Below are 16,225 nucleotides of genomic sequence, written 5' to 3'. Positions count from 1 at the left end.
TGTTCGTAGAAGTAAAATTAGGAAACCACCAATTGTTCTCAGCTAGCTAGCCCCCACTTGGCAGTACGCTAAACCACACTGTTTCAAGAACTGGATGATAAAGTAATCGCTCTGTACTGAAGTTCACAAAACATTGTTTCACAGTTTAAAACTGCAGTTATATTATATGAACAGATTGGATTTTAGGCTGCTTGTGAACCAAAACTAGGGCCTAGCTCACAGTATGAATTGTTATGTTTTCTAACTAGTTAGGCATCATGTGCCTGCAGCTATTTTTTTAATACTTGGTGAAAAGTGTGTTGTGTAGACACAGCCAAGAATGCCATGGTAACACATCTTCACAAATAATTAAAAAAAAAAAAGAAAGCTGGTAGAAAACCAAAAAATTACCTCTTCTAAAAATTAAGACTGAATTTTCCTATACATGTATTATCTGATGCAAAAAATAAGGTGTTCTAGACATCATCTCTCTCCCTTAAAATACTTTACGGTGGACCGAACATCATCTTTCAGAGTAATTTCTTACCACATGCCCACATATCCACAGGTTTCCCGTAAGGGTCTTTTCGTAACACCTCTGGAGAAAGGTATCCGGGAGTACCAGCAAAGCCTGTCAAAAGGCAAGGCAACGATTCTCAAAAGTTGTACGTGCTCTGCAAAAATTAAGTGATTCTCTTCTCAGCCCACAAGACATTATTTCCCAAGCCATTGACCACTAACTGCATTGACCAACAAAGAACTGCTTTCTTTTTACAGTGAATCACCCAGAATGAACAATAACGAGAACACTTACATAGACTTAGCACATCCCTTTCTGCCACCACATCTGGTAGAATCAAGAGGCCAGCAAAAAACCAGCTGGTTCCCCATCTACACTAGTACTGCAGATTCAACAGTGTTATCAAGGATCTGGTGCCAGCGCAACAGATGAAGGTTTCCAGAAAGATTAGGAGATAGCTGATGAAACGTCTTTCCCGAGTTCTGCATTGCTATAAACTGTAGCAAGACATCCAGTAGTGGGGTGCAAATGCATCTGGCTCAGGGTCAAGGTCAAAAAAGTTAACAGGGTAGCGGGAGGTGTGGGAAACATTATCTGAGTGATCCCCTCAGAGATAATGAAAGACAGAAAATTCACACCATGCATGCCAAAGCCTGTTACTGTGGGGTTTTTTGGTTTTTTGCGTGTTTTTTTTTTTTTTTTTTTTCAATCATTAGCCTAATTTAGGCTCTTTTAAAATACCCCCAAACTATAAAAATTAAGACTGGAAACATGACTTGAATGAGATTTCTGGGAGTCCATCAGCTGTCAGCTGTGAAGACTATTACCACACACAGAGTACTTCCACTGACATTTATGGGAAATTAATTAACAAAACAGAGGGGCAGCAAAGCTACAGCATCGTAGCTATAAGAAGCTACATTTAAAGAGCCCTATTCAGTCTTATGAGAGGGCAGATTTCTGAGTAAACAACATGTAGGGCTAAGATTTAAGAAAAGCTTATGTATGGAGAGGGCTCTCATTTTGAATACAGGAAAGTATAAACACTGTTCAAATTTCTTCACACGTAAGTGGAAACTCAATTCAGCCAGTGCCAGATGGTGGCAAAGTAAATGTTCTGAGATGTTCAGGATTAGCTTTCACAGGAGCACAACTGGCTGTTACTTAGTATGAAGACCACCAACTTAGGGCTCAGCCTTCTCACCACCTTTGCCATTTGTATTTCACACAGCTACGAACTTTCCACTGCAAAACTCATTTCCGTGCATTTATTCCACTTCTGGGAACCTTCTTTAAAAAGTTGACAAAAATCAATCTCTGAAGTAATCTAGCCTTTAAAATTTGTATGTTTCTCCTTCTTTATTCACTACCAGCAGTGCTACTTTCTCTTAGGAGAAATGCAGAATGTAGGTATAAATGTAGACTTTTCTTAGGACACTGTAAAGGATAAAAACTTCACGACGTGCTGTACTATTTCATTTAGTAAGTCTGTTCTTTCAAGCATCTTTGCCTAAAATAAATGCTTGGGAATTCTTAAAAGGCGAAAATTTTGTGGCTTTTGTGAAGGACCACATGTCATTTCTGACATACCACACTGGGTTCCACAGAACTTATGAGAGACGGTGATAATGTATAAAGTGTATAGCTACAGAAAAAGGAAGTCTTTGCCCTGCAGCTGGCAATCATTTTGGAGTGGGAGGAGGAAATGAACGAACACATTCTCTATATTCTACTGAGAACATAGCTAAAATACTTTCATGAAAAATAAGCTTGTTTTTTGCAGTCTCCTGATATGAGAGCTATGAACTGTTAAAGAGTACTATCATACAGGAAACACATCGTAAGCTCCTTTGAGAAGATGAAAAATGGATGTTCTAAGTAGCTTTAAATAAAGTGATGTTTCATATGCCTTCTTGGCTGTAGTGCTCCTCATTAACATTTTTGTTCATTGTAAAGGGGAAGTGAAGTTGCCTCCACTTTCAAACTTACCATAGCTCTATAAACATTACCATGCATCACTTGAAAATAAGCTTTAAAGAAAAATAAATACAGAACTTAGCTAACTTTATCTCTTGATGAAGATACAGAATGGGTCTGAACAGAAGTAATTGGTATGGTTATAATATATATGCTGAAGTTGTTTAAAGCAGCAAACACAGAAGAGTTATTATTTCAGTGAAAAAAACATACTGAAATTGGCAATTTATTTATCAGGTAATTCTATAACTGGTCAGAGGGAACCCAATATGTGTGTATACTTTTCAGAGAACTATTGCCAATAGTAATAATTTGGCTAAAGCAACTTGCAAAGCTGGAAACTGTGACTGACTGTACAGTGTCTAGAAAAAACTGTGCCACCTTGCACTCCTATTTAAATAAGCATTCAGGGGCCCAAGACAAATGCTCTGCCTTGCTCAGTTCAGTGGTGCCTGTGTACATGAGATGGCATGTTACTCAGCCTAAACAGCTTACAGTCTCAAAACCCTCTTATGCAAAGATTACATATATACTTAACTTCATAAATAGTGACACGAGTCAAACCTGGACTGAGGGTTAACTATAATCCTACAACATAAAATTAATTTAATGCAGACAGATGCATCTTAAACACACAGCAGAAGAGATTACTGCTCTAAGATGTGCCCTGTGCTTTCATCATTCCCCTGCCAGACTTACTGCCTTCTCAGCACCAGTCACGCAAAGATCCCAAAATAAAATGGCAGGACAAACCATGTTAGCTTAAACTGCATGAAGCTGTACATCTTTGCTAACGCACCTCCCTTTGACTCCAGAATAAAAATTCAAAGGAGCAGTCTGGTGAGATGATACGGAGAAGGTGGCAGCAAGCAGCAAGAGCAAGCAGCTGAGAGTAAGCTGAGGGCAGGCAGCCTTCTCTTCCTGCACAGCTGGATTCAAAAGACTTAAATGTAGACAACCTACATTTAACGCAGCTTGCAAACTAATTTAGTGAAGCTACACAAATGAATTAAGTGGTGTCTATTAGTCCCAGTTGTAGGACTGGACTTAATTTAATACGAGATGCAACTAGGACTAAATCTAGCTACCAATGAGTTAACTGCAGTCCTTCCACTGACTTCAGTGAGGGGCAACTCGTCACCTGCCTCTGTGAGTCAGCTGAGCCCGCCCAACACTCTCCCAGTACATTAAACACCTGCTAACAGGGTGGAGTGTTTCAACTAAACCCTGAAACACTTTTCTATAAACAGGCAACGAACAGGTTTGTTTTACAAACATGCAAACCAGGAAAGTATTCTGTTATACCCAAACACACGGAGCTCTAGCCAGTTTCCTGCTGAGGCATACCATGGTTTAAGCAGAAAAGCAATCATCACACCAGAGGGCTACACTCAAAAAAAAAAAAAAAAAAAAGAACAAAAAAAAAAAGGAGAAAAGAAACCCAACACACTGATGCAGAGCTATACTTAGAATCAGAGCATGCCATGAGTCACTAAGTGCTGCAGAATCCAGTGGAACGCAGATAATCTTTTGGAAGGAAGCAAGAAAAAGTTCAAAACGTTGAGAACATTGGAGTTCATGTTTTGCCTTGTTAAAGCAGTCGTAAAGATGAAGGCAGGCACTCAGACCATTACAGAAAGGTTTTGCAGAGGAAGTTCCAGAAGAGGTAGAAAACGTACTAGTCTTACCAAACACCACAAATTTAAAAACAGAGCCACATTAGACTAATTTATTTCTATTACCTTGCTGCCAGCTTGTTCTTCTTACACATATATTTTGGAGACGTTCTGTTCAATCTCCTTTCTACCAAGTTCTGCACGGCAGTCCTCATGATGCCACACATCTAAACCAAGTACTTCACAAGAACCAAATGACCAAAAAATAACGTGCAAGATTTTACAGGAAATTGCAACCTCCTGGGCATCACCTGCATCCATACAGATGTATTATCTACAGAAAATATCCCCTAAAGTTCATTCTGCTTTTTCTTGAGATGCTTCTTGTTTACCTGATGTTTTGTCATTGTAAGAAATCACTTGTGTTTTGTGTTATTTCTGTTCCACTCTTCTTGTACTGGCCTATTTGTTAATGTACAGGAGCAATCTCTTCTGTCTTTTGTGGATTACTGAAATCCATTTATACAAAGGCTGGGATTTGAAACAACAGGCTAGCTTATAAAGCTACCAACATATGTCCAATGGTACTGCCTGTGCATCCACATGTAGTTTTATCCTTGATTTCAAACACTCAATCTCTCAGGCCATTGCCTGCACAAAAACCTTCGTGCTTTTGTTCTAGGCGTCGACAGCAAACTCACAATCACTTTGCTTAATTTTAAACTGCACTTTCTAGCTGTTTTAAGTGAGAATAGGTAGCTGCTATAAATATTTTATTCTGTATTTTTTTCGTCCTGGGATTTACAAAACAAATTTTGTCCTGTGCGTCACATCTGTTCGAAAAGGGTAGTACATGAGATAGACGCATCACATTTGTACATGCCTTATTATTTAAAACAATCAGTATTAAATCTTTTTCCACCATCTTCCTTTGGGCATCTGTTAACTGTAACAAATAATCTGCACTTAGCAGTTTGGTTTTTTTAATTAGCAAAAAAAAAAAAAAAAGGAAGGAATAGTTTACTGGAACTACAAAGAAACACGTAATGTTTAAGTCACTACTCCTATCCTCTTCTCATAACCTGAAGCAGAGCATTGTAGAGGACACGTAAAATACATTCCAGGTATTGATTCTGGAGACCTAGTTCACCCCATCAATTGCCACCTTCAAGAGGGCAGACACCCTCCCTTTCCAACGTTTCATGAGCGGGTCTGGAGCACAGAATGAGCTCTCAGATGCACACACACGAGTTTGCTTCCATGTTCCCATACATCTTTGTCACCTTCACCATCAAGCAAGCATACAGATCCCTTACAGATGAAGATAATGTTTTCAAAATCACTGAAGTGGCCGAGAAACTCCAGTTCCAACTTCAGAAGATGTTCGTAAGCTATGGGTAGACAACCCTTTCCAGACAACTGTGTAAGGGTCCAGATGCTTTTAACCACCCTTTACCTTCTTGGGTTTATGCTCTCCATAATCTATTAATGTGAGATGCTTATACATGTGTTGTACATTTTTAATAAGCCAGCTTATTTTCACCTCAGTGGGTCAAAGAACAGTTTTATGAACAGTTTTACTTGCAGGTGTGAAGGGGAAGTCACCTCTAGGACAGCAATATAAAGAGCTGGGACAGGTAACTTGTACTGTCACAGCAAGATCTGGTTGTGGATGACTCTCTACAGCCTCAGGTACTCAAAAAACTTTTTATTTTTTTTTTTCTCCACATCACATTCCAAAGTGCTTCAGAATAAAATTTTCACCTATGTCCAGTTGACAGAGAACATGTTTTGACAACTGGACAGATCTACTCAGCAGTGTTAACCTATAGCTTAACTCCTCAGTCATCTGAGCACCTAAGTGGAAACTCCCCATCTCCCTCCCAGGCTCTACACCCATATTTCCTTCTTCTAGATACACAAGGAAAAGTGGAGGAGAAGAGACTCATGTGCACCTAAGTCAAACTAACAGGCTGACAACAGCTAGGACAAGACAAGAATCAGGAAACCTAAGTTTCAGGGTCAAGAAATGTCAATGGAACTTAAAACTGCATGCAACAGGGACATTTGTAAAGCTGTATTTACTAGAAGCATGAATTTTAAAATGCTCTCCCTCCGTCCTACCCCATACCAATCCCACTGTGCTGGCAAAATCCCCAGGATGAACACAGCTGTGCCAACGTAAGAGACTTTTTCCTAGATCATTTTATGTAATTTGGTAAGGTGATTTCCCCTCTGCTAGTGAAGAGGAGGCTATGAGGCAGATCTACTTCTTGTCAAAGAGAGCTCTGAGATTTGGAAGTATAGCCACAGGTCACTTTTGAAGTGTTGGGGGATACTTGTTTGTCTTTTTTTTCTTTTTTTCTTTTTTTTCAATAAATAAGGTCTGCTGCCAAGCTCTGTTTAATTCGGTTAGAATTACAGATAACATTTTTACTGGAGAAAAAGGTCTAAAGCAGGGGTCCTCAAACTACAGCTCGCGGGCTGGATACGGCACACCAGGGTCCTCAGTCCGGCCCCCGATATTTACAGACCCCCCCCACTCCACCACCTACCCGCTGCTGCGGGTTGGGGGGGGAACCAAGCAGCCGCAGATGGCTGCCTGCCACTTCATCTGCACACCGGCCCCCTGGTTAAAAAGTTTGAGGACCCCTGGTCTAAAGTGTAGTCAGCTGTAGGGATCAAACCACGAACAAGGTATCCTTTAATGCTACATATCAAGTAATCACACAGCTGCATGTTTTACACTAGGGTAGGAGTTTGGGTGCTTTGAGAGGCCTAATGGCTATGCTGAATAAATGGTGAGGGGATAAAAAAAATTACTTACCAAACCAAGCCTGTTGCTCTCCTTGGACTTCTATAGCCAACCCAAAGTCCGCTAGTTTTACTGCTGCTCCCTTGGATTTGCTAGCTAGAAGTAAGTTCTCAGGCTTTATTCAGAGAGAGAAAAAAATTGAGATGAAAAGATAAGTAAATATATTTTATACGGGATTTCACTTTTTTTTTTAATTATGGTGGTCTGGAAAAGAACAAATACTTAAAGGAGTTAAAAAGAGAAAAAAACCCTGTGTTTTCTCCATGAAATACCAAAAAATGCACTTTCCATTCCTACTTGGAAAGAAGCACCAGGCCTGTAAACAGCCGTCACAATCCCATGACAGCATGACTAAGGACAGCGTGCAGATCTACCAGAGGAGAATGGTCATATGGAGCTGCGACACCTGTTTGTGTGATAGGACAATTCAGAGACTCCTAAGAGCTCACTACTAGAAAAATGCTGCAGAAAAACCCCAAAAGAGATGTATTCTTGGATTACTAGGCTAACCTATGCAGTTTGCAGGATCAGGCATCTATAACTGTCAAACATAAACATGTTTTGCATGACAGCCTAACAACAGCAGACATATTACTGTATTTGTATTTAGAGGGCAGGTGTATTTACATTGCAAATCTTTCAGCAAAAACAGCATGCCCACTTTTTTGCTTGTAGAGAACCTATTACAAGTAAGAATGGAAGTTTGAAAACGTTCCCACTTCTGTTATTTTTTAGGGTACGTTGGTCACATCCAAAATCAAATGCTACAGTACACTCACACAATTAAAAGGATTTGAACATAACAATGGTGTTCATTTTACTGTTGATAACATATTCTTTTAACTTAATTTAGCAAATACATCAAATGCAAATTGTCCAAAGACAACTTTATTCTATGAACCTTAACTTTTTTTTAAAAAAACCTTACACAATACTGTAGAATTCAACAGGTTATTTCAGAGAACTGTGACCTCTATAGCATTTTCTTGCCATTCCTTTGTCTTCTATCTCCATTATTTTGAAAGAAGGTTTCATTCTACATTTACAATATAACAAACCCTCACTTTCAAGGGTATTGCTGTGACTCTTCCAAAAGCAATTTTTGCAGTGATCTATCACAAGACAATTCACTATATCCAGTCTGGGACTGGGGACCCAATCCTGCAAACTCTTAAACGAGTATTTTGTTTTAAACCCAGAAGCAATCATATAGTTTTCCAAGGGACTATTTATGTGATTACAGTTAATCCCATGCAGGTACAGAGCTTGGATACAATTAAAGATCATAAGCTTCTTTCAGTAAAGGCTATCTTTAATACATCTGTCAAGTATGCAGCAAAATATGCTTGAGCCTAATTAAGACCTAAACCGCTGTGATACTTCTATTAATTAACAACACAACTGGCCCTGACAAACTGTAGTTTAACGGTGGGGGTTTTTTTCCCCTCTCACCAAACTGTAAAGGAACATTTTTTCAGCAATTTACAAACACCATTCTGTCACTTACCCCTTGTTGCTACGTCACAGAAAAGACAGGTTTAAAAACCTTTCATCAATAGTTACTTGATGAATCTTCTAATTCCACATGTTCTTAAAATTGAGATTAAGGTCTCTCAGAACAAAATACAATCTTTATATTCACTTAAATGATCAGAAACCACTTTGACTACATTATGTCAAACACCGACTGAATAGCTTGAGGACTCTTCTTTAGTTCATCAAGACCAATTTAAGCAATGTCACACTGCCTGTCAGTTAACTACGCTGATTGCAACGTACAGGCACTCAGTTCTTGAAGGTTTCCCATCAGAGCGAGAGAAGTTTACAGTAATTACTGCCCGAAATGCACTTCTATAAACCTCTTAAAGCAATGGATGATCCTACTCGGTTGTGACCTTCAGCAAGCCAAAAGCAGTGAAATGCTTCACCCTCTTGGTTGAAACACAAGCACTAACCTACCAAGCACACCATTTTGAAACATGTGACGCCATTCAAAATTTCCATTCAAAAGTTTTGTGCTGCTGGGTTTTTTCTGGTTTGTTCGCCCGCCTTGGGATATTTTTTTTTTTCATTACATTACATGTCCTTACCATGCCAATCAAAGTGCTCTGCAGAAATACCATTGTCATAGGTGAGTATGTTTCAACAGAAGCTGAAGCAGATTTCCTGATTTACTCATATGCCAAAGCCAACAGCCTTTTGGGCAATGCTGTGTGGGACTATGCACTCAAACAACATGCAGCTGTCATTTCAGGATGACGAGCGGCATACTGGATAATTATCATGCATTAATGTAGAATGACTGCAATTACTTGGAAAACATTAACAGCCTAGTGTGGGCCCCTCAGGACTCGTACTTTGGATTCAATAGTGTCACCTTGTGTTACCAGCAGACTGGCTGCAGTCAAGCATGTAGAATGGCAGTATTAACTACTAAAATTACTTAAAATAATGTGATTTATGCCTTATTTTTCCAAAGGTCTTTGGTTCTTCGAGATCAAGTACTTAACCCTCTGTGTATTTTTCCTTGAATATAACTAGAGTATTCACTTTGGGGGTGTGGGGGAATGCAAAAAGGTCATAATCGTAAGAGTTTCACAAAAGCAGCAATGCTGCTGACTTCCAAGATCTAGAATAACTATACGGAAGTGCACTTCTACCATCTGTTAAAGAAAAACTGCCACTAACAGGTTGATTTCTTTCTGGAAAAAAAAAGATTTTTTTTTCCTAGGATCCACCACCATTCTGACTTACACTAAGGATTACAAATGGAGCAGGTCATAAGAGGCTGCAAAAGCTTCTCTATTTGCTACTAAATTACGCTAAAAGAGAAGTTAAATAAAGTAAGATTGCCCAAAATCTCCTCCTCTGGCTCCCCTGCCCACCCCCAACCACGTCATCAAATTGTGGTCTGAGTCATCGGGAAAAAAATCCATCAAGTTTTGCAGTCTAAGGATCCTTGCTAGGACATAACCATCTTCTACATGTCTTGTAGACATGGTCCTGGGCCTCGGCATCTTCTTTTCAGTATGGAGAGTTCTGCCAGGATTTCATCACTGTCTTTCATTTCACTCTTTGGTTTTTTTTTCATTTGTCACAAAGTAGTAAGTGCAGAAGGATCGTTTTCTGCCTCCTGAAGTTTTCACTTTCAGAAATGAAACTGGGTACTACAGCTTGGCAGAAACAGTTTTTCTCACACCGTTTTTCCAATTCATCCTAGATTTACCAGAGTAAGAAATCCACACATGGTTCGGAGCAGGGAACATCTGGATTTAATGCATTTCCAAAGAAAAGGTTAGTTTGTGTGAATGTATGAAAAGCACTAGAGAGCATTCCTTATTCTTTCAGCTTGCACAGCCAGAATCCTTTGTTGTTTTTTTTTTTTAATTATTTTTCATGCTAGAAGCATAGTACTGCATGTTCAGTGAGGACAGGAACCACTGGAGCAGCTGGACAAATCTGACATCCTTTCATTTAAACTTGTTGCATGTTATCTGGCTGCCATGGAGGTTTTATGGATTGGAGAGACTTGTTGTTCGACCGCAACACAGGAAAATCCAGAAGCGCAAAGTCCGTAGAGAGTTTTGTGTATCTGTCTCTGAAATCCATCATGCTCTCTGAGCTTTCAGAGCATAACCCTTTATGTTCCAATAGGACAACAATAGAGACGATAGGACAACAAATTCAGACAATGACAGTTGTTTCCTTGGGAGTGAAGGATGGCAAAAAAGATGATGCCATTTTGATTCCAATGTTATTACTAACGATAACCACTAAAAAGCTCCTATCCTGGGAGGAAATTCCTGCTCCCCATAACTCACTCAGAAAGGAAAGTAAGAGACAAAGAAGTTGTGCCAGAAGGAATTAGTGTGTTTCACTGCCTTAGCCCACATACTGTTTTTTCTCTGCCTCTGTAAAGGATCTGACATTTCAGACGGTGCACTTCCATTTGATTTCAAAATGAAGTCTTCTTTCACCTGAGGATCCTGAAGTCCAAGTGCCCAAATTAAGTCCTCTCCTTTATCCACAAGGATACTTTACTACCAGCTTTGAGACGGACTTGTCTCTCTGAGCTTCCCAGTAAAAGAAAAATGATCTCTGCTTGTTTCCTTCAGTGCTTTAAATGCAGAGAGCATTTCTGCAGCTGACATCTCCAGCCATGTGGACATACAGATGGTTAAGAAAGAGATAATGCTCTTCTCAACACAAGAGCTTTCTTTCTGAAGCCTCTATCCTGATGCTACTGTTTGTCCGGAAGGAACTTGACTCCCTCAGGTGATCTTGGTGAGAAAACTGTAGAAATTCCCACTTTCTAAAGATGTGCTGTAGCCCAGTCATCATCTGGAGGAGAGAGAGGTCTTTGTGCCAGCAATCTAACAGCAGCTGGCCTTTTGTCACTAAAATGCATGACATGCAAATGCTAGCGTGCTTCCCAGAAGCACTCCAAGTTACGCTGATGTGAGATGGAAAGTTCCCCCCACGCCCTGCCCCAGAAGCCCTGTATGACAAGAGAGAAGAATTGTGCATTCAATGAATACACCAAATGCTCGAAAAGCGACTACTGTTCTCCCTGGTACCCACAGCAGGTGCCAGCTGACTGGCGGCTGTCTTCGCAGCCCAGATCTGGCCAGCTAGGTGTTGGCAAGCCTTTAGCAGATTTTCTCCAGTGAATGCTAGCAGTTCATTCTTGTGCACAGGTGAAGGAGGGGGGGGAAAAAGGGAGGGGGACAGAAACCCGTTTACATGTCCACTGATCAAGGCTCTGTTGCGCTAGGGTTGGCTGCTCTCCGCTGTGGCACGGCGCGGCGGAGGCTGCAGCGGCTCCGGCTAGGAGGGCTCGGCGGGGCAGCAGCACTCACCTTGAGGTCGCGATGGACTACGCCCATCTGATGGCAGTGTAGCACAGCCTCCAGGATCTGCTGAATGCAATGACTGCATGCAAACACCAGGGGCGCGTGTTAGTTCCAAGCGTGCACCGCCCGCCCGCACGCCCGCAGCCAGGCACGGGGCGGCGGCGCGGGGCCGGCGGCAGCAGCGGGGCGGGGGCGGCGGGGCCGGGGCCGGGCCGTGCCGTACCGTGCCGTGCCGGGATCCCCGCGCCGCCGCCCCGCGCCGCTCAGAGCACGACGGCCTCAGGCTGCGCCGCTGCGGGACCCCGCACGGCAAGGGGCCAGCCTCGCAGGCATGCCTCAGCTCGGCTGCCTTCTTTGCTTGCAATTTAAGTTATTATGGTTTTTAATGCGAATTTTGTAAAAGGAAAACTGTCGGGAAAGCACATGGATTTTGCCAATAATTCGCCGATGAGGTTGTATTCAATCTTTGGCACCCTCTGCACTTTCCCCTCCTGTCATTACTGACACCTCTCTCGGAGGCATTACAAATTGTTGTGGCCATCAATGTAAGGAAAAACCCCGCTCCAAGGCCAAGCGAGGTGTTTTAGGTAAATCATTAACTTCTCGCGGTCCAATTCAGCCCGCAATTAGCATCACTTGCCTGAGGGTTCGTCATACTCTAATGCAGCAGTGTGCGACCGGTTGTTCTGCTACTGCAACCCAGGGTCTCAGAACAGAAGTGGCGTTTAAATCTGCAAGCTGACATACATCACAGCCAAAGTTCACCTCCATGTGCGTACACAGCGATACATGGACAACCTTAATAGAATACCAGACACGTTCGATCGACAGCATGGGATAAATCCAGCGCCTTGGAAGGAGACAGGTTTTTTGGCAACCATTCCCCCTTTTGCCATGATGTATATTAGGCCTGTAGACTTGCAAACTGGAAAGAGGCATCATGCATTATTTGTTCGTCTAGTTGTTTTGAGGGTGAGTAGGATAGGCAAGGGAACATCGCAGACAACCCACCCTCTGCCCCTACCCAGCGGAAAAAAAAACCCCAAACTCTTATATCCAATTGATGGGCACCAGATACTGACCTTCAGGTCTCTGTGAACTATGCCATTTAGATGACAATGATTAACACTTTCTAGAATCTGCTGTATACAATGACTGCAAAGATACAAGGGCAGAATGGAAGGGAGAACATTTTAAAGGCACATAATCACATTAAATACAAAATAAAATAAAACTCAAAAATAAAAAAAAAAAGAACAAAAACAGTATTACACCTCCTGACAAGTCTTGATTGCACACTGAACTGGAACAAAACAATGTTGAATATAGAGATATTTCCAGCTCTAACACATCCAAAAACAAAACCGAAAAACCCAAAACCAAAACAAAAAAGAAAAAAAGAAAAGAAAAAAACCCAAACAAACCAAGAAAGACATTTAACATGGAACGTATGACACCTATGAGACAGAATTATTAGATAGTATTTTCATTCAGCAGTATGGAAGCTTTTTCCAGTTTCCAAAAACTGCTACAGGAAAAATAAAGTTAAGGCAATAAAACAATTAGTGATATATTTTGGGTTTTTAAATTTTTTACAGTGAAGTTAGCATTCCAACGAGTACTGAAACAAGAAAATGCTCAGAAATTAAATGGTATACAGAAAACAAACAAAAAAGTCAAAAGCCAAGGAAAAGCAAAACATTTCTCATTTTGAATCTAATGGTTTCTTAAAAATTATTAGTAGAATAAAAGCCAAGTCATTCAAAAAGGTGGCATGCATTTTCATTTAAAATATCATCAAGTGCTAGTTTAGGAGTCACTCATGAAATGGAAATCCACATTAAAATGTAAACAAATGTTTTATTTTGGTGCTTTAAATAATTTAATTAGCACCTATTTTTCCATGCCCAGGTTTGCAAGTTTTGGCCAGCCTACAATGCCAAAAAGCACAACTACAGTATTCATGTTTTAGAGCACTGGAACTTTTTTAGATGTTTTTTGGCACCACAAGAGCTTATAAATTTGTTTTTAAAGATATCCTTGTGGCAGGAGTTAGTGACTGTAAGTAACACACAGCAGTCAAGGGCCAAGGATTTGATACCGCTCATCCAAAACGTTTTTGACCATGGAATTCAGAAGGAATGGTCATAAATCAGTAACCGGAGCCCAAGCCTGAAAACCCTTTCTTATGCAAGTAGTACACAACTCACTGAAACTGACTGCTTGTATGAGTAAAGACTACTTGCATGAGTAAGGGCTTGCAGGAACAGAGCAGTGTTACAGTCTCAACATATGCATCTGTCAAGTCCATTAACTATTTCTATAGGGATACACACACACACACACGCACTATATATATAGATATATATATACACACACACATGAATATATATATATATATAAAAATACAGAGATGCATGGTAACGACATATTCCACATATTTGGTCACCTTTTTACTGAATATATAAAGTGCATATATATATCCTATATATATATATACACACACATGCAGAGCCCCTTCCAATATGTCATAACTTTAGAACAGAAAAAAATCATTGCAATTTTTCTTTTTAAATCACAACTATCTCAAAAACACACAATGACACCATATGCTGGCCTTTGGCATCAATATTAGAAAATTTGATAGAATCACAGCAGGCAAAAAGTAATTCAAAATTTTTTTTAAACATAGCTCCTCTCCTTCTACCCCACCTAAAGTACTGATTCTGTTCTCTTCTGCAGTGTGCTTTTCTATGTGGTGTTCCACATTTCAAGGCTTAAAAGTGATGATATTTCTACCATTCCTACAGAAGTTAGTAAGAGCAATAAACAGTGGAAGCTTCCTAATAGTCAGGGTAAGTTCCTTGTTCATTATTATCCTACTTCTGTTGTTTGGGGCACTTAATGCTTCCAGGTCATCTGCCAATTAATTCCTAATGTAAAATAGTAACTGAAAATTATATTCACTAAAAACATGCGGTGGTGTGTGACTATGGACACACAAAATCATGAGGCTTCTTTTAATTTATTTTGAGATAAATTTTCTGTTGAGAGTGTAGTGGTAGAACATATTTTCTTTAAAGTAATTGACCACAATGTTTAAGATTCGTAATTATAGAAGAATATTTAAGATTTATTATTGTATGAGGGCAAACAGATTGAGATGAAAAAATGGCCCTGATACTTTATGTCAGCATGCAAATTATGATAATCGTCAACTTATTCTTCAAGTTTTTCAACAAGCACTTGCAGAAAATTGCTGGAGATTTTGTATTTGAGCTCAGACTATGAGATGCACAGTATAATTGCTTATTGATGAAACACAGCAAAAATGTTTAAATATAAAAAGTAAATTAGTACTTCTGGACTGAGAACAAAAATTATATTTAATGTAAAATTCTTTCAAGACCAACATGTATCTCAAACTTTGATCAGCCAGTGTAATAATCCCTAACTGAGAGAGCTGAAATGTTATGTCCAGTTTGCAGAGGAGAAAACTGGGTAATATTTTAAATACTTCACAAGTTTACTTTAACAAACTGAGGTCCAGTTTTGGCTTTTTCAGATCAGCAGACGTCAAGACTTCATACGAGTTCTCTACCACAGAGTCATGAGCTCAAAACACCAAATTGTGCCCTTCCAAGGCAAAGAGAACTCTATGAGAAATCCTAGAGTCTCACAGACTGTGCTAGCCAAACTGATGCCAAACACCATGAGAGATTTAAGTAACTATCCTAGAATTATTAAAGGTGACATTAGAAAAACAAGTGACTTACCTGGCATCTGCTTCACTATAATATTCTCTTGCGACTATATCTTCAAACAATTCACCCCCAGTGACTCTGTTAGAAAAAGCAAGATGGGAAAGGAGATTTCAGAAGTGAAAATGTGCACCTTAAATTAACTTGACAGGGAGAAGTCAGAGAAGAATAACTGAAATATTTGTACAGAAATGCAAGAGGTCTTGACCAGCAAGGTGAAGGAGCTGAACTGGAAGGTTTGTCCATCCAAATCATTGTGTGAAAAAGGAGGATGCGGTGGAAGAGCAATGATAATGAAAAAATAAAGGCAAAGAGCAGCAGCTTATTGGGCAAGATGCCATACATCATTTAAGGATGTCAAAAGTAACGATAAAACTACAAGAATAAAGGGAACTGATCAGCCAGGAAAATTGTGGATCAAGTTCAGAACAGTTCAGGATCAACTGAGAACTGTAACATAAGACAGACGTAAGAAAGGAAAATACAATAATGCCAAAAAGGGAAAAAGGCCTTTATGGGTAGGTCAAAACACAACAGAGGGGTACCCATCTGCCAGGGTGGCTTGCTTTTTGTGCTTTTGCTAGAAAGATTACTCAGTTGGAAGGAGAGCATCAGGAGAAGCAAGAGTACCTTAATCAGTTCAATGGCAGATTTTTTTTTCCTAGATAATTTTCAGTTACCTTTGTCAAGAAAGTAGGAATAGG

General features: G+C 40.0%; 1 protein-coding gene across 25 annotated transcripts in view; it reads right to left on the bottom strand.

Annotated features, from left to right (window-relative positions):
- CAMK2D (calcium/calmodulin dependent protein kinase II delta) overlaps window positions 1-16,225 on the bottom strand; it is a gene marked incomplete at its 3' end in the record, with an annotated part of 209,310 nt that overhangs the window by 93,660 nt on the left and 99,425 nt on the right. For 18 of the 25 annotated variants that reach the window (XM_080373680.1, XM_080373687.1, XM_080373698.1 and 15 more), the window contains 4 exons: window positions 15,537-15,602; window positions 12,843-12,915; window positions 6,920-7,022; window positions 527-610 (listed from right to left, as the gene is read on the bottom strand). In XM_080373680.1, the coding sequence (XP_080229806.1) occupies window positions 527-610; window positions 6,920-7,022; window positions 12,843-12,915; window positions 15,537-15,602 (326 nt within the window). Of the gene's footprint in view, window positions 1-526; window positions 611-6,919; window positions 7,023-11,766; window positions 11,840-12,400; window positions 12,537-12,842; window positions 12,916-15,536; window positions 15,603-16,225 lie in introns of those variants that run through there. The other 7 variants (XM_080373695.1, XM_080373697.1, XM_080373696.1 and 4 more) reach the window with 5 other exon arrangements.

This window comes from Falco punctatus (assembly GCF_963210335.1).
Source record: "Falco punctatus genome assembly, chromosome: 1".
In the NCBI taxonomy this organism is placed as follows: domain Eukaryota; kingdom Metazoa; phylum Chordata; class Aves; order Falconiformes; family Falconidae; genus Falco; species Falco punctatus.
This window is presented reverse-complemented; position numbering and strand designations above follow the sequence as displayed.